At 36.5% G+C, this 27,668-nt stretch overlaps 1 protein-coding gene across 1 annotated transcript; it reads left to right on the plus strand.

Moving 5' to 3' along the window:
* Window positions 1-27,668, plus strand: PCGF6 (polycomb group ring finger 6). Its single transcript, XM_030865510.2, has 10 exons — window positions 1-416; window positions 1,147-1,246; window positions 1,338-1,434; window positions 2,233-2,288; window positions 2,389-2,448; window positions 3,400-3,508; window positions 8,149-8,176; window positions 17,221-17,319; window positions 22,956-23,042; window positions 26,429-27,668. The coding sequence occupies exons 1-10, from the start codon at window positions 54-56 to the stop codon at window positions 26,483-26,485; spliced, it is 1,056 nt and encodes a 351-aa protein (XP_030721370.1). The 5' UTR covers window positions 1-53; the 3' UTR covers window positions 26,486-27,668.

Genomic DNA, 27,668 nt, shown 5'->3' on the forward strand with positions numbered 1-27,668 from the left:
CGCTATCCAGCCACCTGGTCTCGGTCTCGCCTCGCCTGGTCTCTACCCCTGGCATGGAGGGGGTCCCTGTGATAACGGCAGGCACCGCGGGCTCTGCCAAGGCTGAGGGAGCCGCAGCCATGCCGCCCCCGCCTCCCGTCTCTCCGCCTGCCCTTACTCCGGCGCCGGCAGCGGGTGAGGAGGGCCAGCCGCCACTCTCCGAGGCGGGGGCTCCAGGCTGCTCGGGCTCCCGGCCCCCTGAGCTGGAGCCGGAGCGCACCCTGGGCCGCTTGAGGGGCCGCTTCGAGGACGAGGACGAGGAGTTGGAAGAGGATGAGGACCTGGAGGAGGAAGAAGAGGAGGAAGAGGAAGAAGAGATGAGCCACTTCTCGCTGAGGCTGGAGGGAGGCCGGCCGGACTCCGAGGACGAGGAGGAGGTATTGATGGCCCCTGTTTGACCACGCCGGGCCTCCTCAGTTAGGGCCGGGTTCCCCGCTCGCCGCTGAAGCCTTTGGCACTTGCACGGACCCTCACCTCTCCTTGCGCTGCCTGCTTGTGGCGCGGACCGGCCTCTGTCCCGGCCCGGTTCCCTGCCGACTCATATTGTAACGTTTCTGCAGTCCCTTAAGCTCTCTGGGTCCGACTCACTCATTATTGAAGCTACTGCGTGCCAGGGATGTAGGCGCCAAGGGTACCGGCCTGCTGCCCTCCAGGAGCTTACAGTGGGCCAGGGAAACAGTCCATTTCTACAGGGTGTTGAGAGGATGGGAAACCCTTCCCCACCTAGTCAGTCTCTAATTGGGAGATTTTTTTTTTAATGGGGCAGCGCATACTTCATAAAGTTAGACAATATACCTAGTTACTCAGAATTAATATTAAACACCAGTATCTGGAAAGTTTGTCCATTTCGCGATAATTCATATAGTAAGATGCCCCTCATCTGGCAATATACAATATCTCCAAAAGAATGAGATCTTTTCGGAACATTGGTTTATATTGTGTTATTGTAACTTTGATGAGAGTGTTTGAAGGGTTGGAGGTAAGGTAACATGTTTCCATGTTGCAAAGTAAGCTACACATTGTTGATAATAAAATTTGGGGATTATCGCTTAAGAATTGGAAAAGGCAAGGACTTGTATTTTAAAACTATTTCCATTGTATTTGCAGCGCCTGATAAATCTCTCTGAGCTGACCCCATACATCTTGTGTTCCATTTGCAAAGGTTACTTAATAGATGCAACTACCATTACAGAATGTCTTCATACATGTAAGCATATAGTTCATCATATTTCCAAATAATATGTTGATTTTTTGAAATGTCTTGAAAGTATCCTAATTTCAACATTTTTTTTCAACAGTTTGTAAAAGCTGCATTGTCAGACACTTTTACTATAGCAACAGGTGTCCAAAATGCAACATAGTAGTCCATCAGACACAACCTCTTTACAACATAAGGTAAGAAGAATATATAAGTAAAATTTATATTTTAGGTATACTTTTTCTGAAAGCTTGAAATTGTGTAGTTGGTAATAAATTCTTGACCTATCTCAAAATGACAAGAAAGGGAAATACATATTCTTTAAAGAAATACATATAGAGCACTTACTGTGTACCAGGCACTGTAATATCCACTGGGAACTTTAAAAAAAAAAAAAAGGCACAGATCTCTTTTCTTGAAGATTTTAATCTCATCAGTCAAGTTGATGAGGCTAGTTTAGGCTTATCCTTTTCTGTGTATCTAGAATTCTATTTTTAAAACTAATACCTGAAATAACTGGCCTCTTTAGAAAAGCCTGTCTGTCATAGGTCATTGTGGCTTATTAAATTTTCAGTTCATGCTCAGTTTCCTAAGGGAAGAAAAACACTAAAGGTGACCTGCTTTCATTTGTTTAGCAAATACTATTATGTTTTTACTACTTTTCATAGAAGAGTGTTTTGCAGATGATTCACAGAATTTCCAAATACAGTCTCTGCCCTCAAGCTCACATTCTTATTAAGGGAATAAGACCAGTTCACATGGAACAATTTAGCAAATAGTTCAAGAGTCTATAATTACTTGTAATTATGACCACATACAATTACTTGAGGTTCTCTCAGATGAGAACCATGAGTGCTACCTAAAAGTAACTCAGCTCTGAGAAAGGAGATAGTCACCCCTAAGAGAAAACAGTTACTTACAAAGAACATCATTCACTCTGTACCAAATGCATTTTTCTGAATTCTGAGGTATTCTCCATCCTTTCCTTTTATTAGGTTGGACCGACAGTTACAAGACATAGTGTACAAATTAGTGATCAATCTAGAGGAAAGTAAGTTTATTTTATTACATAGTTGTGAATCCCAGAATCTCTTCTGACTCTGCTAGTTACATTTTAAGTGTAATTTAGTCTGTGTTTTATCATTTTTTAGGAGAAAAAAAGCAAATGCATGATTTCTATAAAGAAAGAGGTCTAGAAGTACCTAAACCTGGTAAGTTTGGGTGTATACCATAATGTATTTATAGATTAAAGAATACTAACTTAATAAAATTTACTCCCTTTGAGGTTCTTTTTGGTGATAGCTGGTTATTTTATGATCAAAGAGAGAGAAAGATTTTGAAGGTCATGATTTACTGTAATCCAATTTAATTATTTATAAGGATTAAAGAGTACAGGCTCTGGAGCTATATTGAGTGTGATCCTAGCTCTGCCGCCTTACTAGGTGTATGACTTTGGCAAATTACTTCAATGTCTCAGTTTCCTCTTCTATAAAGCAGGGATAATCATAACACTATAAATTGTAAGCATACATTGAATAATACAAAGCACTTAAAACAGTGCCTGGAACATAGTAACTGCTCAAATATTAGTTTTTATGATGATGGTAATGTCACAGTATGGAAGTTAGATTTGGGTGTAAATCTTCATTCTTCCACTTACTATGTGGGTGACTTTAGGCAAATTGCCTAATCTCATTAAACTGTAATCTCATTTTCTTTACAGTTAAAGTACACAAAATTGTAAATCAACTATACTCCAATAAAATTTAAAAGAAAAAACCATTAGTACCTATGGCATGCAATTATAATAAGGGCTAAATGAGATGGTGCATGTAAAGTGCTAAGCATGAGCCCTGAGCCCTGGCACATAGTAGTGCTTATTAAGGGCTATCTATAGCTATTGTTGCTATTATGCTGAGCTCTCTCTGTGGCCCTGATAAACCAGCCATACATGTCTGCCTTCCATTGTGGAGTGCTCCCCAGGCTTGTCACTAATTTCACTGGCTTTGACAGATTAACTGATATTATTTTAAAAAGGGAGAGTGAGTGCTTTATGATCTTTTAAATAGTCAACATAGTTAAATTTCTGTAATTATTTTCCAAAGATCTCAGTTTATGATATTTATATTCTTACTCAACTTTTTTGTTTGGCTATCAAATAGCTGTTCCACAGCCAGTCCCTTCGAGCAAAGGAAGATCTAAGAAAGTCTTAGAATCAGTGTTTCGTATTCCACCTGAACTTGACATGTCTTTATTACTAGAGTTTATTGGGTGAGTACCCTAAACCTCTACCTCTAAACTTTAAAATAAAGAATTTTTTAAGTCCCAACAGTTACAAAATCATCCTGAACTAAGGTCATATCGAGTTTTTCTGATATCCTTTTAAAGAATAATTCTGAAATATTTAAGACTTAGAAAAAGGTACTAAAGAGTAGTAAAATAACCACTTGTATCTCCATCATCTGGCTTTTGAATTAAACCATGCTAATATGGCAGAAGGCACTTGGCTACCTCTTCCTGTTCATTCCCCCCTTCCCTTAGAGGTTAATAACTACTCTCCTAAAAGTAATGATTATCATTCCCATGCATTTTTTTATGTGTTTGCCACATGTGTATCTATTTCTAAACAATATGTAGAATTGTTTTTGGCCACTTAAAAACTTTAAATGGTATCATACCATGTTTTCTAACTTGCTTTTCTCACTTAGCATTGTATGATTCATCCATGCTAAAATGTATAACTAGTTCAGTCATTTTCACCATTGCCTGGTATTCCCTTAAAATAAATATACCATAATTTATCTTTTCTTGTACTGTGGAACACTTTGTTTCCAATTTTTTTCCTATTATAAACACTGTTGCTTTAAGCATTTTTTACGTATCTCCTTATATATATATGAGATATTTTTCTAAGAGTGTAGATTTGCTGTGTCTTGGGATATGTTCGTCTTCAGCTTTACTTGGTTTTGCCAAATTATTTTCCAAAGTAGTTGGATATCTCCCTAATTAATAAAAATTGCTTCTTTCAAACACTGTAGCATATGGTGTACTCCATTATCCTGCAGTATTGTTAGGCCGACTGTCATCATAGAGTTGGCCTGTATCAAACTGTAGTTTTCAAAATAATTCCATAGTTTGCAGGATAAACTAAAATGCCTTTCTTGGAAGATCTAGATCTTCCATTTTATGTCACTGATGACTATTTGACTTCTCAGTCACTTCCTCCTTATAACTCTAGGTTGCCTGTATTATTTATTTAGTATCTAGCTTGTACTATGTTGTATTTATCTCTTTATGTATTCATCCTGTGTTCTCAACTGATATTAAGGATCCCTGAGAGGCGAGAAACCTTTCTTATGCCTCCACAGAGCCCACGTAGTAGTGGTTGATGATAATGAAATAAAGATCTCTTTAGAAGAATGAGAAGAAATCATGTAATACCAGACTTTAAACTAGCAATTTCTGTTATTAAAGAATGTGTTCCAACCTAAATGTCCAAAAGGGAACTGGTAAAATAATGGTATATAGCAATGAACATGTGTTAGTAACATATGTGCTAATATGGAACAATTGCCAAAATTCACTTTCTCAAGTGAAAAAAGCAAGATGCGGAAGAGAATATATAGCATGTGCTCTTTATGTTTTTTTTAAAAAGCGGATGGTGGGCATATATACATATATATATATTTTTTCCCCACAGGCACAGACCATTCCTGAAAGGACATATAAGAAAATGTTGATAGCAGTTGCTTCTAGAAAAGGGCACTGGAGTGTATGAGTATAGAATTGGAAAAGGTCTTACTTTTCATTGTATTTGACTTTTTACCATGTAACTTGATTTTTAGTAAGTCTAGTTAATTAAAATTTGAAAATGGAAAGGAATTTATATTTCTAAAAATATTTTCGGGAAATGTAACCTTTTCCACTAACGCACAGTTGGAACTGACAGTTTTTTTATACCTTTTTTGAAAAGTGGCAGTAATGCAAAGATGGCAAATATGTGACAAGTGTGCTACATTATCTCTGTCTGTCCAAAGGAGAAATCAATACTTAATCATGGCAGGCTTTCCTAATGAGTGAGACTTGAGTACTCTGGTCAAAGCAGTCATTACCACTTACTGGAGTTGTTACATTGTTAACACATTCCCTGCTGTAGAAAAAAAGAGCCCTCACTTGGAATAAGAAGATCTCTATTTAAGTCCTAGCTCCTTTGTTATATAGCTTTGTAAAATTGAGGTAATCGCTTTCTGTTTATTCATAAGATGTTTATTAAGGTCCTGCTGTGTACCAGCACAGCACTCTGCTAGCTGCTGGGAATGTAATTGGAGTAAGTCAGCCATGGCTCTTGCCCTCTTGGAAATTGTATTTTTAACTTCTCAGAGCTTCAGCTTCCCTATCTGTAAAACAAGAGAATTGAACCTTATATGTTGAAGATTATGATGAGTAGTCTGTCTACGTCATAAAATAGTCTTTTATCTGTTTTCAAATGGTTATGGGGAAGAAAGCTTCCAATGTGGCAAAGAGTTCTTTTGAAGAAGTCGCCAGCCCCCAGAGTTAAATCCCCACATGTTTACTACATTGAAAAGCTTGGTGTTACCACTGAAGTCAGGCTACTGAGGGTAACCCATAGAAAGCTCTTTCATGGCAGGACAAATGGCAGGTGAGTTTTAACCTGATGCAAGTACAAGGGCAAATTTGGTCCAGCTGGTGACCCTGCTTGAATTGGATTAGCAAAAATCCTGAGGTAGGTTCAGCCCATGGAAGTGATTTTTCAACCACTGGAATGAATATGATATTCCCGGCCCCCCTAAATTTGGTATGCATGTTTTGTGATCTTAAGATAGTCTTGTACAGTACTTCTCCTTTTTGTTCTTCAGTTTCTATGTGTAAAGTAGAAGATTATAAAGCCTTAGGCAGTATAGTGTATATAGAAAGAGCATAGACTTTGAAGAGTATAACTGAAGGTATGTAACCCCTAGGATGCAGCTTAACTTCTCTGATCATCAGTTTCCATATTTCTAAATTGGGGATTATAATACCAACTCACAGGATTGTTATAAGAATCAACATATGGTATTTCTAACATGTCTAAACTATTATCAGTATATGAATATTGAAATAATGCAGGGTCATTCAGAAATAAAGGTTAAAGTAGTCTGTGGTGCTGTAATGTGTACAATATCTGCCTAGTAAAGAAAATGGACTCACATGAAATAAGTGTATGAGAGAAGATATGGCAAAAATTTAATGCAATCTTAAACTCAGTGGTGTTTAGTAAACCAGGGAGGTGCTATCCCACTGTATGCTATGTTATCCAACTGGGGTCTTATGTTCAGCTCTAGGCACTACGTTTTAAGAGAGATGTTAGTAAATTGAGGTGTAATCAGAATAGTAAAAGGTGTGAAAACTATGTCATGTGTAGTAGCAGAAAGATTGAATCTAATTCACAAGAGTACCAAAAGGCAAAACTAGGACCAATAAGTATAAGTTACAGGGAGAAACATATTTGATTCAGTGCAAGCAAGCAATATCTAACAAAGTTGCCCACAAATGGAATGAACCGACTTGTAAGTTAAGAAGCTATCTCAAAAAAAAAAAGAAGCTATCTCTTTAGATATTCAAGCAGAAGCCAGATGCCCATATATCATGGATTCTATAGAGATAATTCTTATAATGAAAAAGATATTTTATTTATTTATTTATTTTGGCTGCGCAGCTTGCAGGATCTTAGTTCCCCAACCAGGGATCGACTTGCGTCCTTGGCAGTGAGAGCACGGAGTCCTAACCACTGGACCACCAGGGAATTCCCAAGGATATTTTATTTTGTAGCTCTTAAGATATTATAACCTTAGATTTACATCTATATATAATGTGTATACATAACTTATGTTTTATGTTTGTCAGTATAACATATTCTATAGATATTTATACTATCTATATTGTATATTAATATATTTCTCTATATTTGTATTATAAGAATACTCTAGATGATGCAATTGTGATCTTGCCTATTCTTCACAACGTGATAGGGAAGAAAGAATGTGAGCTTTGGGAATTCCCTGGCGGTCCAGTGGTTAGGACTCAACGCTTTCACTGCCCTGGCCCAGGTTCAATCTCTGGTCAGGGGAACTAAGATCCAGTGCAGCATGCCCGAAAAAACCAAAGAATGTGGGCTTTGATATGTACACCCGCGTTTGAAACCCAGCTTTATTACTTACTAGCTGTGTGACCTTAAGCAAGTTATTCAGCCTCTCTGAGCTCAATTTTCCTTATCCGTAGAATGGTGATTCTAATGCCTGACTTAAAGGGTTACTGTGAGAACTGAAAGAAACACATGCATAATACATGAAGACCTAATATAATGCCTGGTGCATAGTAGATGGTCAAAAAAAGTTTGTTCCTTGTCTCCTCATGATATAAAAGTAATTGATTTAATCAAGAAATCTCTTCGTACTTTTAGAGGAAAAGCAAACTGAGTAAATCATGCCCAGGTGATTATGTTACAAGTAAAACAACAGGAAATGTAGCAGCTTTCTTGTAAGGACTCTATCTTGTAAACGTTGCTATCAAGAAAAAAACACATTAATTATGACAGAAAGAAAGAAGTTTTACTTTAAGCTAGAAAATGTTAGAATGCTACATGTGGGGGAAATATAAATATTAAGAGTATACTTTTAACTCCTGGAAGTAAATATACAAAGCAATGTAAAATACTGTATAAAACTGCCTTTGCCTTACCACTAGGTGGCAGATATGACAATTAACTACATTTGTTTATTTCATAAAGGGTTAGGTGACCGTGTTTTAAAATTAAGTTGATGTTCCTCAAATATGTGTATTTATGTTATTTTTCTGTGTTATATAATTAAACATATAGTTCAAAATTGATTAATTTTGCTTTCGTTTTTCAGTGCTAATGAAGGCACGGGACATTTTAAGGTATTTTACTTTTATTTTTCATTTACTTTACAAGAGGACCCTGTAGCACACAAATTTAAGATTAGCAATCATATGGAGACTGTCTTCAGTTACAGTCTATAAAATTTGTTCTGTAAATAAAACTTGTTGAAATATGAAGTACATTCAGTAATGCTCTCTTATAATAGGTTTATGAGAAAAGAGTTATTAAGTAGGGATTTGTTATTAATTCAGAACAGTGGTCTAAGGAAAAATAAGTGAGTAATTTTTAAAACTGAAACCAAATGCTGTGTTAATTCGGTGATTAAAAAAATGTTTCAAAGCATTTTTTGCATATTTGGCATTTAGAGTTAAATATGAGCTTAAAATTTCATTTGCATGTAACATCTTTGGTTGAAGTTAGCCTGCCCCAACTTGTTACTTCAATCATTTACTGAAACTTTAAAGGTAAGAATGAACTCTTTTGTAACATACTTAAGTTCAGAGTTGTCTTAAAGGCTTCAGCATCACAGGTGCCATTGTACACAGTGTTGCTCCTATAGTATGAATCATTCAGGAAAAGGTGACTTTTTTAAAAGGGGTAAATCAGGCCTATAGTTACTTGGGATTATAAATGTATAAGGAAATAATTGACTTTGATCTGGTTAGATTTTCAGTGACTTTGTCAAAGTCTATACTAAAATATGGGTGGGGCTTCCCTGGTGACGCAGTGGTTAAGAATCCGCCTGCCAATGCAGGGGACACGGGTTCAAGCCCTGGTCTGGGAAGATCCCACATGCCGTGGAGCAACTAAGCCCATGTGCCACAACTACTGAGCCTGCATTCTAGAGCCCGTGAGCCACAACTACTGAAGCCCACGCGCCTAGAGCCCATGCTCCGCAACAAGAGAAGCCACCACAATGAGAAGCCTGAGCACCGCAACCAAGAGTAGCCCCCTCTAGCTGCAACTAGAGAAAGCCCGTGCACAGCAATGAAGACACAGTGCAGCCAAAAAAATAAATACATAAATAAGTTCAAAAAAAATAAATAAATGAAAATAAATTTTAAAAAAAACACCTAATAAAAAATAAAATAAAATAAAATATGGGTGAATTATACCTGGTTGGGCATAGTGTTTTGTTTTGTGACTATAATGGCTTAGGAGGCATAGGAATTGAATTGAAGCATAGGAATAAATGAGTACTTTTCTGGATGAAGTATATTATAGGTTTTTCCCAGAGATCATTGTGATGGAGGGAATGCAGTGTTAGGTTTGGTAACTTTTTACCTCTTCTAAGTTGTAAAATAACCAAACTTATGGTGATTAACTTTAGGAAGTCCTTTCATAGTGTACTGGGTGGGAAAGTAGCATGTAAGTTTCTATATGGGACAACTGTAGAGTCATATGCTCCTAGAGTTCACTGAAGACACCTGTCCAGTGACCTGTAGTAGCCAGACGAGCCAACAGAGTATAAGAATGTCGTGAAGAAAGAACTAAAAATTAAATTAAAATATTAGCCTATTGCTTCCGCGAAAGCACATATGCGCTTAGAATATTTGTGTAGTTCTGATCCTCGTACATCAAAAAAATATGACACTACCACCTATGAAGTGTTCTTGCCAAAAGAAATGTGAAGCTGATCATACCCCTAGATTACTAATTTACAGGAAATCCAGGGGACACAGGAACTTATTAAATTACTCTGTAAGAATATATAATAAGCCAAATCTAGACAGTGGAAAACTGCAGGACAAACAGTTCTGTTTCTCCAGCAAATAAAAGGGAAAGATGTAAAGAGGGAACATGTAGATAGAACATACTGATTAAAAGAGACTCAAGGGACATCAGTGTATGGCGTTTATTTGGATTGGATTTGATAATAAACTAAAAAATTTATGAGATGATAGCCCCAGATTGTAAGTAACCCAAATATCCATCAACTGATGAATGGGTACACCAAATATGATATATCCATACACTGGAATAGTATTTGGCAATAAAAAGGAATGAAATATTGATACATGCTACAACCTGGATGAACCGTGAAGACATGTTAAGTGAAAGAATCCAGGCACCCAAAGACCATGTTATATGATGCCATTTATATGAAATGTCCAATATAGGCAAAAGCATAGAGAAAGGAAGTAGATTAGTGGTTGCCAGAGGCTTGGGGGAGAGGGGAAATTGGGAGTGATTACTAATTGGTAAGAGTTTCTTTTTGGGTGATGAAAATGTTCTGAAATTAGATAATGGTGATAGTTTCACAACTTTATAGATGTACTAAAAACCATTGAATTGTATACTTTAAAATGGTGAATTTAATGGTATGTGAATTATATATCTCAATAAAGCTGTTAAATTTTAAAAAACAAGCCAAGATCCAATAGAAACTTCGAATAGAAGCATTATTTGTAGTATGTTTAGTGTATACATTTGAGAGTACAAAAATATATCTGATAAAAATAATATATGCATAAATTAGAATTTTAGCTTGAGTCCATCACTGGTTATTACATTTTGTGTGTGAAATCTTTGTTTTGTTTTTATTTTCTCTGTAATAACAACCCTAAAAATAATAAAATCATTTTCTACTAGGTAAGAAAATTGAGATGGTGAAATTTGTACATTTACTGTCTATTTTCTGATATCAAGGAATTTTAAAGTATGATAGTGGTATTATGTTTTTAAAAAGAGTTCTTATTTTTTAGAGATACATACTGAAGTATTTACAAATGAAATGATGTGTCTGGGGTTTGCTTCAAAACAAAACTGGGGAATGGGGGCCAGTAAGCAGTTGGGGTAGGAAATGGATGGGGGATACTTAAAACAAGATTAGCTGTGAGTTGATAAAGCTAGGTTTATAGAAGTTTATTACACTGTTGTTATAGTTTTGAGGCATTAAGTTTTCAGTGTTAACTAATGATACTGATGTTAGTTTGCAGGCTTATGTCTATAAGAGGTAATGAATATATTGTTTTAGAAACAAATGATCGTATTTCTGCATATTTTGACTTTTTATTTTGCTAAAACAGTCATTTTTTAATATTTTCTTAGCTAACACATTGGCAATCTTAACATTTTTCTTTTAATTCTGTATTTGTAAGGGAATTCTAGCTTTTGATATTATAGCTCAGCATTCTCTACTACTTAAAAAGCTGTTTTTATACCTTGTCTTTTATTTATTGTTCAAATAAATATGTCTGACTAGGATGATGCCTAGTTAAACTATTCACCATGTACACTTATGGCATGAAAATCATAAAGTCTGTTTGTTACATTTAATTTAAAAGTGTTTCACCAAGCAGTCATTTAGTTCAGAAAATTTTTTCTTTCACTTTTAATTATGAAAATGTTTAAATACACTGAAGAGTAGACAGAATAGAACCTCCATGCATCCATCACACAGCTTTGCCAATTAACTAATGACCAATTTAATTTCTTTTATACCTCCATCCACTTCCCTTCTTTCTTTTTTTTTTTGGCCTTGCCACACGGCTTGTGGGATCTCACTTCCCCACCAGGGACTGAACCCGGGCCACAGCAGTGAAAGCGCCAAATCCTAACTACTAGGCCACCAGGGAATTCCCACACTTCCCTTCTTTCTTTCTTTTTTTTTTAAAATTTATTTTTATTTATTTATTTTTGGCTGTGATGGGTCTTCTTTGCTGCGTGTGGGCTTTCTCTCTAGTTGTGGCGAGTGGGGGCCACTCTTCGTTGGTGCACATGCTTCTCATTGCGTTTGCTTCTCTTGTTGCAGAGCATGGGCTCTAGGTGCATGGACTTCAGTAGTTGGGGCTCACCGGCTCTAGAGTGCAGGCTCAGTAGTTGTGGTACATGGGCTTATTTGCTTCCTGGCATGTGGGACCTTCCCAGACCAGGGGTCAAACTCGTGTCCCCTGCATTGACAGGCGGATTCTTTTCTTTTTTTTTTTTTAATTTATTTATTTTTAATTTTTACTTTTGGCTGCGTTGGGTCTTTGTTGCTGTGCACGGGCTTTCTCTGGTTGCGGCGAGCGGGGGCTTCTCATTGCAGTGGCTTCTCTTGTTGCGGAGCACGGGCTCTAGGGGCGCGGGCTTCAGTAGTTGTGGCTCGCAGGCTTAGCAGTTGTGGCACGTGAGCTCTAGAGCACAGGCTCAGTAGTTGTGGCGCACAGGCTTAGTTGCTGTGCAGCATGTGGGATCTTCCTAGATCAGGGCTCGAACCCGTGTCCGCTGCATTGGCAGGCGGGTGCTTAACCACTGTGCCACCAGGGAAGTCCCTTCTTTCTAATATTATTCTGAAAGAAATCCCTGGCATTTTGCCATTTCATCTGTAAAGTGTTTCAGTACTCTTAAAAGATGAGGCTCTTTTTTTAATGACCACGTAGCATACCAAAAAAAAAGTTACAAAATGTCAGTGTTGAGAAAGATAAAGAGACAGACCTATTCTAGATTAAAGGAGATTACAGAAACATGACAACAAAATGCAGTGTGTAATCCTTCATTAGATTCTGGATTGAAATAAGAACAACTTATAAAGGACATTATTAGGACAACTGGAGAAATTTGAATTTGGACCCATTTAGATAATTGCACTGTATTAATGTTATAAATTTCCTGATAATTATATTGTAGTTATAGAGGAGAGCCCCTTTATTCTGAGATGATAACTGCTGGTATATTTAGGGGTTAAATATCTCAATGTCTGCAAGTAACTTAAATAATAAATGTACAGGTATATACACACATATTACATACATTGGAAGAGGTGAAGCAAATATAGCAATGTTAATCATTTGTAAAGTAGGTGAAGGCTATCTGGATCTTCATTTACTAGTGTAACTTCTTTGTAAGTTTGTGATTTTTCAAAAGGTTGAAGGTGGTGAATAAAAAGAAAATGAGTTTCTTACCAAATATCTAGTCAGTGTACAAGTTTTTATCTCAGCTGTAGTGGGTGTTTTGTTTTGTTTTTTTAACATCGTCGTAAATCAGGATCCAAATAATGTTCACACATTGTGATTGGTTGATAGGTTTTTAAATCTGTAAGTTTTCTGTTTCTTTTTTCTTGCAATTCATTGTTGACAAAGCTGGGTCATTTGTGCTATAGTTTCCTACAGATGGGGTTTTGTTTTTTTTGGTTTTTGTTTTTGCGGTACGCGGGCCTCTCACTGTTGTGGCCTCTCCCGTTGCAGAGCACAGGCTCCGGACGCGCAGGCTCAGCGGCCATGGCTCACGGGCCCAGCCGCTCCCTGGCATGTGGGATCTTCCCGGACCGGGGCATGAACCCGTGTCCCCCGCATCGGCAGGCGGACTCTCAACCACTGCGCCACCAGGGAAGCCCCAGATGGGGTTTTGATGTTGCATCTCTGTGCTGTGATTTAATGTGTTCTTCTGTCCTCTGTCTTTCCCATAAACTAGTAGTTAAGTCTGAGTGTTAATCAGACAGGTTTGATTTGAGGGGACCAAGAATACTTCATAGTCGGTAGTGTTTTTGTCCATCTGGAGGCACATTAATGTCTGGTTGTTTGTGTCTTTGTGTTGTTAGCAACAATTGGTACTCAATGTCTAAGCCCATTAACTTAATAGGGTTTGGAAAATGATGCTGTCATTCCTCCTCCTTTTATTAAAATACTTCAATAATGAGGAACTTCTATTTGATTAGCCAGTGGTACCATTCATATAGGAAAGAAAGAATAAATGCTGATTCTTTCCCTTGACTTACAAGGTTCAAAATAATGAGTTGGTTCATTAGCATGCTCCAGTCCTAATCAATTAGGTATTTTTGATTTTGTTTTTACTTTAATATGAACTCATGCATTTAAATATATTTGTGGTTTAAACCCCTTTTAATTATTATCTTTATTGATGTTCAAATTGTCTTATCATAGATAATCATGGTCTATAATAGCTTCCTTGCTATCTCATATGACAAGATGTTCCATGCTCAACTCGTACATCTCTTGCCCCAGACACAGAATCTGTCATTTCTCCAAGGTGTCTTTTGGTGGTATTTCAAATTCACCATCTGGTTGCTAGGGATTTACCTTGTGACTGGGTTGGTAACTATTTTCAGTTGACAGAGGTAGGAATTTTTTCAAGGTAAAATGAGTTGATACCATCTTTTTAAAAGATATTGGGTTGGCCAAAAAGTTCACTTGGAAAAACACAACCAAACTTTTTGGCCGACCCAATATTTTTAGTGATATGCATTTTCTATAGTCAGAAAATAACTGAATGTCTCTTAAATCGCCCTATAGATTCTACCTTATTGTTTCAACTTTCTTCTCAAATTGACCTGTGTTATAGATGGTAGGGAAGATTGCTGTGCTTAATTTCAAAGAAGTAAAATTCTTCTGTGGAATTTTTCTTTCCTGTTTATATGCAGATGGTAGGAGGCTATTAGATGCAGCAGGAAAAAAAAATGAGTTGACCATTTAGGTGAGAACCTGCTTTGTAGCTTAAGAAAAAAAAGAAAGGCAAAAAACAAAAAAAGCAAATTGTTAAAAAAGCTGGATCTGAATTATATCGGAAAAAATTTCTGTTAACTTGTGAGCCTGCGGTATGAAGACTAAGGTTAACCACGTGAGAAGCCAACTTTGAAAGCCAAGGCCAATGTTTTTCTTTCAGTTACTGGCAGATCTCATAATTCTGTTCTGGGTGGTCTAAAAAGTACAGTATTGATAACTTTAGCTAAGTTGGATTAATCTTAGTAAACACTTGGGAGTGAAGTGCTCACCAAGAACTAGAAATTATGAATATTGAATTGTCCTCTGTTGGTATACCTGAAGCCTACTATTGAGATTGTAAGCCCCAGAAATTAACCTTCAGAAATGCACTGGTTGCCAGGAAGGCATCTAGCTAGATTGCCCAGAATAGCTTCTCAAGGCACATGATGGGATTCTCATGCTAATCAGGCAGTGCCACCTACAATGCGGTACCTTCATCAAGACTTCACCTGGAGCACTGCTGTATCTGCTCCTTAGTGAGAAAGACTGCTTTCGATTTTCAAGATGATTCTTAAACCTGCGTTTAAAGAACACGAACCTTTGCCATTTTTGTCTAGATTATATCAGTATCCATGATGACAACTAGGTCCTCTAATTAGATTCCTTTACATAAAGAACAGAATAAATCAATACACTAGTAATAGCTAAGTACTTACTATGTGCCAGGAATTATTAATAGTTATTTACGTATATTAACACACTTTCCTTATGATAATTCTATGAGGTAGGTGCTATTAGTATCTCTATGTTAACAATACAAATGGGGAAATGGAGACACAGAAGCGTTCAGCAACTTGTCCAAAGACTTGCAGCTAGAAAGTGGCAGAACCACGGTTTAAACCCAGGCAGTCTCTGGAATATCTGCACTTAACATGCTATCTGCTGCACTGTGGTAATAAGGGATAGATCTATTGTTAGGAAAGTTCTTAAGAAACCAAATTACAGATAAGAGAGCTGAGTGCTGTTATATGGAAGAAATGTGTGCCTAACCTGCCTGGGTCCTCCTGGTAGCAATTCTGGGCTCCCTCTCTGCTAGTGCTAGAAAAACATTGTTCACATTTTCCTAAAAGGTACCCTTTTAGTTCTTATTACCCCAACTTTTCATTTTTATTAGTAGTAGTATCCTTAAAATTGCCTCAGAGAGAGAGTGGCTAGGTAAGCATTAGTTTCTACTTTAAAACGCTATGGTCTCTCTACCTATCACCTTAGACTGTTGGATCAGATTCCAGCCATATACATCTAGATGTTAATCTTTCTTTTTTCTTTTTTTGCGGTACGCGGGCCTCTCACTGCTGTGGCCTCTCCCGTTGCGGAGCACAGGCTCCGGACACACAGGCTCAGCGGCCATGGCTCACGGGCCCAGCCGCTCCGCGGCATGTGGGATCTTCCCGGACCGGGGCACGAACCCGTGTCCCCTGCATCGGCAGGCGGACTCTCAACCACTGCGCCACCAGGGAAGCCCCGATAATCTTTTTATTTTCCACTTTTAAAAGAAAATTTCAAACTCATACAAAGATAGACAGAATAGTAAAATGAATGCCCATGTACACATCACTTAACTTCAATAATTATAAAATCATGGCCAATCTCAATTCATCAATACCTTTAACACTTCTCTTATATAATCTTGAAGCAAATCCCAAACTATCATTTTATCAGTAAATAATTGTTTGTTTCTAAAAGATAAGGACGTTTTATAAAAACATAATAATGATACTATAATTTTTATTTATTTTTATAACTTGTATCTGAATGTGTAAAGCAGCTTTTTAAATATTTATTTATTATTTATTTTGGCTGCACTGGGTCTTAGTTGCAGCATGTGGGATCTTCGTTGTAGCATGCGGGATCTTTTTTTTTTTAATATTTCTTTATTTATTTGGTTGCACCGGGTCTTAGTTGCAGCACATGGGCTCCTTAGTTGTGGCGTGAGAACTCTTAGTTGCAGCATGCATATGGGATCCAGTTCCCTGACCAGGGACTGAACCTGGGCACCCTGCATTGAGAACATGGAGTCTTACCCACTGGACCACCAGGGTAGTCCCAATACTATCATTTTTTAAATTTACAGTAATTCCTTAAATATCCACATGCTATTTAAATTTCCTAGATTGTCTTATGAAAATTGTTTTAAAGATTTTTAAAAATCAGGATCCAAATAAGATCCATATATTGTAATTGGTTGATATATCCCTTATTTACAGGCCTTGTATCTTTTTTAGTCTAGCGGTTCCTCCTCAGCCTTGGTTGGTTGTTTTTTTTTTCCCTGAAGTTTTTTTGTTGAAGAAACCAGGTTGTTTGAGACATTGAATCTTGGGTTTTTGCTGTCAATAAATTTTACTCTAAGTTTTATTCTTGATGAGGTAGTAAAACAAATCTGTAAGCCGTTCTATTAAAAAAAATTGTTGACATACTTTTTGGAGAGGTGAAGCTAAGCAGGAATTCTTTTTTTTCTTGTTTGATAGATAAATTAACTCAAATTTCATAGTAATTTTTCTTTCATAAATCTATTGAATTATCTTTGCTATAAAATGTGCTTTAAGGTTTATACATTTTATGTATATTTAATCTGAAATTGGTTTGTTTGTTTACTTTTGTAGCCATTGGAAAAGAAGTTTGTCCGAGTTTCAGGAGAAGCAACTATTGGACATGTAGAAAAATTCCTCAGAAGAAAAATGGGTCTTGATCCAGCTTGTCAGGTAGAGTATATGTGTGTAAAAAGACAGGAAGTTGTGAGATTACCTTTAACATATTGAAGAAAGAACCATCTCTAGGATTTCATGCAGTGGCTTTTGTTTTATGACATTGTAGATATTGTAAATGTTAATTGAATATTGGTACACAGTGATCCCCACCCCCAAATTTAATCACATTTGACTTGCTGCCATTGGTGACCATCTATGGGTGTCAGAGAAAAGCTGAGGGTGTGAGAACGATTAAAGAGCTTCTAGAGCTTCAGCTCCAGCTCTTTTCTTTTTGATAGTAGAGCAAAAGTTTACTTTTCCATCCATTCACTTCTCTTCAGAGGACATCCTTGGATTTATCAATGTTTAGCTCAAGACACCTAGAAAAGTGAAATAGCTGTCTAATATAGACTCTGTTAGTTTCCTAAGGATTGAAAAAGATCTCTTATTATAGCTATATAATACTTTCTTGTTGTAAGATGGAAATCTCAAACCTCATGTATTGTTGCATATAAAGTGTAAGTAAACTCATAGTTTAATAATGTGGGCCAGTGAAAATGCACGTTTACATAGCTCTGCTTTTTCATTAGTCAAATTTAAAAGGGGTTTTTGTTATTCTCCATCATATGTAAAATTTTATAGAATAATTTTTATCTAAAATGTCTATTTGCTGTAGATCTGAAATTTTGCTGATGTTTTTAGTATCAATATCTGCCAGTACTAAATATATATTAAATTCAATTAAATGTGATTTCTCTTACTGACTTTGACATAATGCTAGCTGTATCTCATGGCAACTGAAAATTGGAAATGACTTATCTATCACCTTGTAGCCAAAGCATACTTGAGGTTATTCTTAGCCTTTTGGTTAGAAATAGATAGCTGTTTAGGGACTCCTGAACAAAGAATTGTGAGTAATCCCATAATAGTCTATTATTTCTAAAAGCAGAAATCAGAAGACTTGCACCTGATTATATAGAATAAGAAATGGCACCCAAGAGGGCTTTCTTTAGGATATAGATTACTTCCTCTGTGGCTAGATATTGATCAGAGCCATTTATAAGTTTCACACTGGTGTTTTAAGAAATTTGGTTGCCAAAGCTCTAAATTGGTTTTATTGTGTAAAAATGTGGGTTTATTTTTTCCTCCTATCACAGAATTCAAGGCTTTTAACATTTTGAAATAAAATGATGTAAAATTTGTTTCAGTCTTTAATTTTGTCTCTCAGCTCTTCGCTCTTTAGGTAAATATTTTTTTTTTCTAATTCAGGTACTATATAGCTGGTAACATTCATAAATTACTATTTCACCAAAATGTTAAAATAGTGGAACAGAGAATTATCAAATATGCAGACCCATTTGTGACTAAAATTGTTTAAGCCTTCTAAATCCAAGAGACAGTAAACAAGAGTTACTTCTAATATGAACAAAACATTGAGCTAGTTAACCATTGAACAAAATAAAATTCTTGGTCAACCCAGTCACTTGAGCCTTCTGTGCTGACCTTCCTTAAAACCATTTAGTCCCAAATAGAAAATGTATTATTTGTTTACAGATATGTGACCTTCGTAAATGGTTATTTACTAGCAGGAATGAATGATTACTAGGGGACTGTTAAATAATAAAATACCTTTAAAAGTATTATTTATTTGTGGCAGATAAAAATAAAAAAGGAAGACAGTTCTGAAAGATAACAAAAATGTAGACGTGTTCTTAAGAGATTTAAGTTAATTCAAATCAGAAATCAATAATTATCTGAGTAGATTTCTTTCACATAAGAGAGCCCAGTGCCTCTGGATCTCCATGGTTGATTTAGTGGTGTTTTGAATTTATTGCTGTCTTATTGTATCTTGTTTTTTAATAACTCTTGTGTTCCTTTGTACATTATTTGACCTTCAGACCTTATTTTGCTTTTTTGAAATGATTACCATATTGATCACTAAATATTCCTATATAAAAGATGTGGTAGTAGATTTTGTTGTTAATCCTACCATAATTAATTCCGTCTTAAAAGATAGGTTCTTTTTTTTTAAATAAATTTATTTATTTGGCTGAGTTGGGTCTTCGTTGCTGCGCGGGCTTTCTCTAGTTGAGGCGAGCAGGGGCTGCTCTTTGTTGCAGTGCGCTGGCTTTCTCATTGCGGTGGCTTCTCGTTGCAGAGCACAGGCTCTAGGCGTGCGGGCCTCAGTAGTTGAGGCTCACGGGCTCTAGGGCGCAGGCTCAGTAGTTGTGGTGCACGAGCTTGGTTGCTACGTGGCTTGTGGGATCTTCCCGGAGCAAGGCTTGAACCCGTGTCCCCTGCACTGGCAGGCGGATTCTTAACCGCTGTGCCACCAGGGAAGCCCAGGTTCCTTTTTTCATTATTTATTTAGTATATGACCTTAACCCTATCATTGAATTGTTTCCAAATCATTTTTCAGAGACCCTAACATGTCATATGGTGTATCCCTACCATTCATTTACTATCTATTGGTACTAAATTGAGCATCTATGTGCTTGGCCTCCAGTACAAAGATGAGACAGAAAATGCCACCAGGTGACTCAGTTGTGTGGGAAAGATATAAAAGTAAACAACTGAATGACAATAGGTTATGATGAGTGCCACAAGAGCACAGAGTGAATGATTTAACTCTGGAGAGGTCAAAGAAAGGATTTGAAGAATGGATTTTTTTTTTTTTTTTTTTTTTTTGCCAGACAGACAAAGAAAAAAAGAACTTTCTATCAAAGAAAAGTATGTATGAACAAAGAGGAATGAGTGTGGCACTGGCTCAATCAGTGAAAAATCCTGTCTTGAAAGCTTTAGTGTGATCTTGCTTTTAAAAAGATACGGGTTTTTCTTCCCTTAAGACCATCTTCACGTTACGATTTCCGCTCTGAGATTCAGAAATATCGTAGTTATTCTTCCTAACTAAGACTTAATACTCCAAAGGGTAGAAAGATTATGCAGAAAAGAGTTAGCAAAGCAGACCTGAGGGTGCTGCCTTTGGAAGGGCTGGCTTACAAGGTTGGCCCTTGCCTAGCATCTAGGAAGTTGGCTTGTAAAAAGTTCCCTGTGCTAATATGAAAAGTTACCTAACTATTGAGGGTGTTTCCCCGTACCTAGATTGTACAAACAATGGGTCTATGATGAATAACTGCTTTGCTTCTGGGAGTCTGGAATTTGGTAGTTGCTAGGCAGAGAATGCCAACATGACCATCCCTCAGTAAAAACCCTAAACTCTGAGCCTCAACTGGGCTTCCCTGGGCAGAAACACTGCACAAATTGACTACATTTTCACTGCTAGAGAAAAGAGTATGTGGGTGTTATCTCCTCTTGGACTGGGAGGGAAGAGCATAGGAAGCCTGTGCGTGGATTTCTCCAGACTCTACGTACATCTTTTTACCTTACTGATGATCTGACTGTGTATCCTTGCTGTGTTGCTGTAATTACTCATAGCTGTGATCATGCTGAGTCCTGTGAGTCCTTCTAGCAAATTATCAAATATGTGGGTCATGTTTGTGGCACCCTCAGAGATGTGATTCTGTTTGAATGAACTAATTTATGAAGTATTTACAGTCAAGTAACTTAAAAATCAGCATGTAAAATGAGAAGTAGTTTAAATGTTTATCAGGAGGATGGATAATATAGTTTATGATATATTCATAAAATGGAACACTATGCAGCTATTAAACACAGAGAGCTAACTGTGCATTCCAAAAGATTCCATAGTATATTAAGTTTTTGTTGTTTGTGTGTGTCTGTGTGTGTTTTAAAAATATGTAGAACAAAATATGTGACATGATCCCATTTCTAGAAGAACAAAACCAAAATCCCCACATGCACACATTGCATTTAGGAGCATATGCATCAAACTGTTAGTAAATGGCTAATCTCTGGGAGTTAAGATTAAGTTGAAAAGAAAATTGTAGTAACCAAATCATAAATGTATACCATGTGGTGAAGCCCACTAAGGGTGGTGGTCTCTGGATAGTTGGATACTTAATAAAAACATAATGTTAGTTTCCAAGTTCTTTAATTTTTCATGGACCTAAGTTCTATGCACAAGATCTGCTGTTAGTGCACAAGATCTGCTATTATTGCTTTCAAGTCCTTTTGCAAACAAGTATTGCTTTGCCAACTTTAAAACTGGTAAGCATAAAACAAAAGTTGTTACTAATCGGAGGTTATTCATTGTGAGATACCACAGGGCTTGACTAACTGACCTATGTACCAAATCTAACCTGCCATCTTTTTATGAATTATGTTGTATTGGAACAGCCATACTATGGCTGCTTTCATGCTACAGTGACAGAATTGAGCACATGTGACAGTGATCCTGAGTCCCACAAGCCTAAAATGTTTATTATCTAGCTCTTTGTAGAAAGTTTGCCAACCCCTCACATGCACTTATCTTTGGAGAAAGATAGACCTGGGGACAGACCTGGGTTCCGATCTGAACTTTGCTACTTACTATAGCCTTGTGACCTTAGGAAAGTTTAATGTCTTTACTTCTTAGTGTCCTATCTGTAAAATGGGAATTACAATGCTTAGCTCACGGGAATGTGAAAATGAGATGAGATAACATATGTCAAATATATAGTGTAACAAATGCTGTGCATAGAGGCCGCTCAGTTAAATGCAACTGCTTTTACTATTCTTACCCAACCATGCTGAAGGTTTTAGGGAAACTAACATGTTGGCAGTGCATAGGATTTTTAGAGTAAACAGAATTTGAAGGTCGGAAATCTGGTTAGGAGACGGTTTCAGTGGTTTAAGCCTAAGAGCAGCAGTTGAAAGAATGATATGAACTTAAAAGGCAGGGTGAAGAAGGAAGCAACAGGACTTGGTAACTGCACGTGAGAAGAAAGGAAAAGGAGAAATAGGAGTTAGAGCTGGTATTTTGGTTTGGAGCAAGGAGAAATTTCATGCTGTAAGCTAAATAGGGACATTAGGAGGGGGAGCCTGTTACGTGATATGTTATTAATAAGATGTTGAGGACCTGTTCCCACTTTAAGGCAATGGGAAAGGAGTACTTAGTGAAAGAGAATATAAGGATTTGCATTTCTATTTCTAGCAAGTGAGTATACTGGAATCATATTACAATATAGTATATAACTGTACAACCATATCGTTCTTTCTAGAGCATTCTATATAAAAGTAGATTTGTCTTAGAGCTTTGACCTTACTAAAAGGGCTGAAAAGACCTTGTTAAGATTGTTCCATCTGTAAAACAGTTCCCCTATTGTGTACTTTATGTCAGCAGTAGACTTTCCACTGTTGGAAAATGAGATATTCCTCATTAAGAAAATTATTCAAATAACTAAAGATTGCCTTTTTAAGCATTATAAGCCCTATTAATCATTGTGTCATGAAACTTTTTAAAATAATAAACTTTTCTGTGCCTTCTTGTGCTGAACATATCAAGTATGATTTAACTTGTTCTCAGAGATTCAAGGAAATCATTCTGAATGCCTGTTGTCTGCCCTGCTATGTCCTCTAATGCTCCTTCCATTTTACTTTATTTGTAAAAAGTTTCTAAAATCTTTCTTGAGAACATTTAATCAGTCTAAAATAGCAAAGACTAGTCTAAAAATAATTATGTTGATCTTCCTCATTTTGTCATATGGTTTTCTGAAGCAGGAAAGCAAACTTATACTCTTATTTGCCTGTAGGTAGATATCATCTGTGGTGATCACTTGTTAGAGCGCTATCAAACTCTAAGGGAAATTCGACGTGCAATAGGTGATGCAGCAATGCAGGTAGGTCTTAGACTTTACCATATTTATGCCTAATGGACAAGTTATTTAATGAAAGAAAAATGTTCCATGTTATCAATAAATTTTTAATAAATATTCTATAATTTTCTTGAAATTATCTGGACTGAAAATAAGAAAGCTAATGTTTATTGAATGCTTACTGTGTGTCAGGCATTCTTCTAAATGATTTGTATCGATTAGCTCTCTTATTCCTCATAGTTTTATGAGATAGATATTCTTTTTTTCCCAGTTTTAAAGATAAGGAAACCAAGGTACAGAGAGGACATGTAACTTACCCACAGTGAGTGAGTGAGTGAGCCAGGGCTCAAACCCCAGGCAGTTTGATTCTAGAGGCCTTTTTTTCTTTTTTCTCTGTCCAGTATTGCAGTAGAGCTTTGAAGACTACTGGGCAAATGTATCTGCAAGGACATTTCTTTAAGAAAAATTTGTAGAGACTCATTAGGCTATAGAGATTCACATACCATTCCTTGCTCAATTGGTAAGAAGCCATGGTAACCGTTATGATGTTTTAATTAGCCTATAATGTGAGTGGGAATATAATATGAAATCTGGTCAGGATACATGAAAAGCAAGATAAGACTTACAATTTTAATGAAGAGAAAGATCCAGTTTCTCCTGGAACTTTACCCTCTAATTCTAAAATCCATTGGTGGATCATATAGATGAGGAAACTGGTCTAGACAGATTAAGTAACTTGCCCAAGGTCACTTGGCTAGTTAGTGGTAGAATCAAGGTTCACCTATTAAAAAATTTGAGCTTAAAGCTTAGAATCTTAACAAAAGGGTAGCTGAATACTTATTTAGGTGATTATTTGATTATTCTTACATGTTTTTAGAAATATAGCACCATACCAATTGTCTACATTTTGGTAACAATTCAAAAGATTCTTCATAAAATACAAAAGCAAAATTGTTTCTTGGCTAAGTAAAGCATACTTAGAGATATAAACAAAACATTTCTTAAAATTTTTATAAGGTGAAACTTCAGAAATCTTAGAAAATGATTGTCTTTTTTTAAAAAAAATAAATTTATTTATTTATTTTTGGCTGCGTTGGGTCTTTGTTGCTGCACACGGGCTTTCTCTAGTTGCGGCAAGCGGGGGCTACTCTTCATTACCGTGCACGGGCTTCTCTTGTTGCAGAGCATGGGCTCTAGGCGCTCAGGCTTCAGTAATTGTGGCACGTGGGCTCAGGAGTTGTGGCTCATGGGCTCTAGAGTGCAGGCTCAGTAGTTGTGGCGCACGGGCTCAGTTGCTCTGCAGCATGTGGGATCTTCCCGGACCAGGGCTCAAACCCACGTCCCCTGCATTGGCAGGCGGATTCTTAACCACTGTGCCACCAGGGAAGTCCCGATTGTCTTTTTAAAAGTTAAGCTTGATTAGAAATGTAAGAATCTAGGAGTAAAATTGCAAAGTCAGTGGAGTGGGTAGAAAATATGACTTCAATTCAAAAAGTATTTACGGAGCACTATTCTAGACATGGGGAGATTCAGAGATGAGCAAGTCCCAGAACTTAAATAACCTGAAATATAATTAATTAAAGTCCTCATTGATAACAATGTGTCATGTAATCGCAGGACCTCTTAGCTAAATGAATAACATATCTCTGCAGTGAAAGCTAGGAGGTAGCAAGTGAGGGAGAGAATGGTAGGAGCTGAGATCTGAGCAGCTGGAATAAAACCATGCAGGACTTTATAGGCTATAGTATGAACTTTGGATTTTAATTGAGTGAAGTGGGAAAGTACTGATTGGAGAGATTTGAGCCAAGGACAGAAGAGACATAAGCTGACTTAACCTTTTAGAAGATTCACTCTGGTTGGATAGTTTAAGAAGACCATGAATGGAGACATCTAAATATAAAATATAAATAATATAAATAATATTTATATATTTCTGTCTATTTATATGGAATATAAACGTAATAGACATAGATTTAAATTTGAATTATAAGGAATTATCTCATTTCATAAAATGCGGTTTTATACATGTATTGAAGTTTTGAGATTTTGAAACAGCTTGTAATTGTGAAATATAACTATATGCAAAAAATTGACATTATGTAAAATGTAATTTGTATTCATGTAAAAATGTTAATAGGATCCTTCTGTGTGTGTTAGAATACAAATTCATTTACTTTGATTAGACTAGTTAGTCTAGAACAGGTCTGATGGTCCGTGGGCCAAACATGGTATGGGACTATACTTTATTTGGCTTATTCTAATTTTTGAGTTTAAATTCCTTTAGCTAAGCATCTGCTCTCTGGTTTACCACTGGTCTCAACATACCCTATTTGACTACATACGTGATTCACATATTCATTTATGTTACTTTTCTGGCCTTTGTGGGCATTTGAATTGGTGAACCCCTTTCCAGAATTCTGGTGAGTTTTCACCGAAGTTGCCAGTAACAGAAGCCAGATTGCAGTGAGTTGAATAGCGAATGAGAAATGAGGAAGTGGAGCTATGAAAAAGCTTAATAAAGAAGAAAGAGAGAGCGATAGCTAGCGAAGAGTTGGAAATGCAAGGCGTGCATGCCCCCACTCCCTCTGTATGTTGCTCAAAGTAGGCCCATTGCCCATGGCATACTTCCCCAGTGAGCCTTCCTTTTAAGCTAGTTTTCCAGTTCATAGTAGATTAGAAATAACACCTTAAAAACACTCTTTTAAGCAGCCTTGGTGAGAGCACAAAGAATTAAGACCTGATATCAAGAGAGGAGACATAAAAAGACTCAGAAACAAGTTATCTGGAGTCATTTACTGTCAGGTTAAATTTCCCACGACCCCAGAGGACATCACTGTGTTACAGCCCAGTGTAGTTACTGTTCATAATGATGACTCTGGATATCAAAGAGAGGGTAAATTGTATTGAACAGACTTCAAGGAGGAAGTAAAATGTATGATACATTAAATGGGTAAGAGTTCCAAAATTTTCTCACTTGTTTTAGTTGTAAGCTGCATTTATGTAGGAAATAAATGTTTTATTTTCTTAGCAGATCCATGATATTTTATGATAATTGAGTCTTTTTTAGAGAAGTCCAGTGCTTGGGTGATATATTAAGTAATCTGTGCAGAATGAAATGTGTATCTTTTAGTTCTTTTTGAAGAAATGTTTTGCCATAAACAACCGTGACTAACTGTGGATACCTGGTAGTTTCAGAATTTTCTTCTGAGAGTCATTAAAAAGGCACATTAACAGGGAGTGTTTAGTAATGAAGTGAGTGAACAAGCAAGTTTATTTATCTTGGACTCTTTATTCTCTTTAAATCAAAGAATTTCACATTCGTGTTGGGTTACGAAAAATAAACTATCTTTGACTTGATCATTTACGTAACTGATTTTTAAATAACTGCAGAACACTTATTTTCTTTTCAGGATGGTCTGCTGGTCCTTCATTATGGACTTGTGGTTTCTCCTTTGAAAATTACTTGAAGATTCTAAGGGTATTGTGAGGAGGGAAACAAAATAAGGAGACTTCTGCTGGATTGCATCTCACCAAAGAATTCCACAGAATGTGTAATTGTTATCACTTTGTGCTGTTTGAGACATAACTTATCTATTTTCAGCACCAAGAATCATAGGATTTATAATTACAACTTGGTATTATAGAATGCATCTGTTTTACTAGAGACTATATATAAAAAAGCATCCACAGCTCAGGGGGAAATTTTTAAAGCAATGAATTTTTATGATTTCAAATACTTTGACATTGATTTTGTTTCGTAATCTTTGAGGTAAATCAGTTACTGTTTTTGTTTTTGTCTTCATTGAGCCATACCCCTTTCAAGTTGGTGGTTAGGATTCTGCTCTCTGAAATGGCATCAGTTGGTCAGTCACCCTTTCAGAAAAGAAGTGTGCTTTTGAACTGAAGATTTAAAGCCAGTCTTTGTTAAATTACAGAATGTACCTCTTAGACAAAGACCAAAACTATGGGCCACTTTTTGTATGTTGCCATCTTATTTCGAACTTGTAACTTTTTTTTTTCAACCAGCAACACTACTAAAGAGATATTATTCACTTCTAAAAGGGATGGATTATAATTTTTCTGTGTGAAGAGACTGTCTCCTGTAGGGTTTACGGCCCGTACCATAAGCCTTCAGTGTAATAAACACTCCTTTAACATACCTTACAACAAGGGGTGCCTCTTTGCAACAGTATTTTTATTTTTTGAATGTTAGTTTGATTAACGTTCATTTTGAGTACGTAATGTGATTGTCAGTACCTTGTAATGGCACTGCTTTTGAAAGTAATTTAAAAATTTGAGTGAATTTGAGAAGTTTACAGAATACTTGTTCATTGTTTCCTCAGTAAGTCAGTTTAATGTTCATTTTCGCATTACTTTGTCACTGGGATAAAGAATACGGGTGTTTGAGAGCTCACTCACTTGCATGCAAATATTTCAGTTTTAAAGACTATTTTGCCTAAAATTATCATTGTGATGCTTTCTAAAAGAAATATTTTGTAGACCTTATTTCACTGCAAAATTTCCAAGTCTGCATAAAAACAATTACAATTGGAGAAAGATTGGCAATGTTTTATAAAGCATTTGTGAATTGTGTATAAATCTCTTCTAACATTTAATACAATTTTTTTAATAAAAATTTATTTTAACCTA

This window comes from Globicephala melas, chromosome 16 (assembly GCF_963455315.2).
Source record: "Globicephala melas chromosome 16, mGloMel1.2, whole genome shotgun sequence".
Classification (NCBI taxonomy): Eukaryota; Metazoa; Chordata; class Mammalia; order Artiodactyla; family Delphinidae; genus Globicephala; species Globicephala melas.

What these genes read in the sequence shown, in the direction of transcription:
- PCGF6 (XM_030865510.2), top strand. Translation starts at nt 54, where the DNA reads ATGGAGGGGGTCCCTGTGATAACGGCAGGCACCGCGGGCTCTGCCAAG. An exon ending in ACTCCGAGGACGAGGAGGAG is followed by an intron (nt 417 to 1,146) that starts GTATTGATGGCC and finishes TTGTATTTGCAG; the next exon opens with CGCCTGATAAATCTCTCTGA. An exon ending in TACAGAATGTCTTCATACAT is followed by an intron (nt 1,247 to 1,337) that starts GTAAGCATATAG and finishes TTTTTTCAACAG; the next exon opens with TTTGTAAAAGCTGCATTGTC.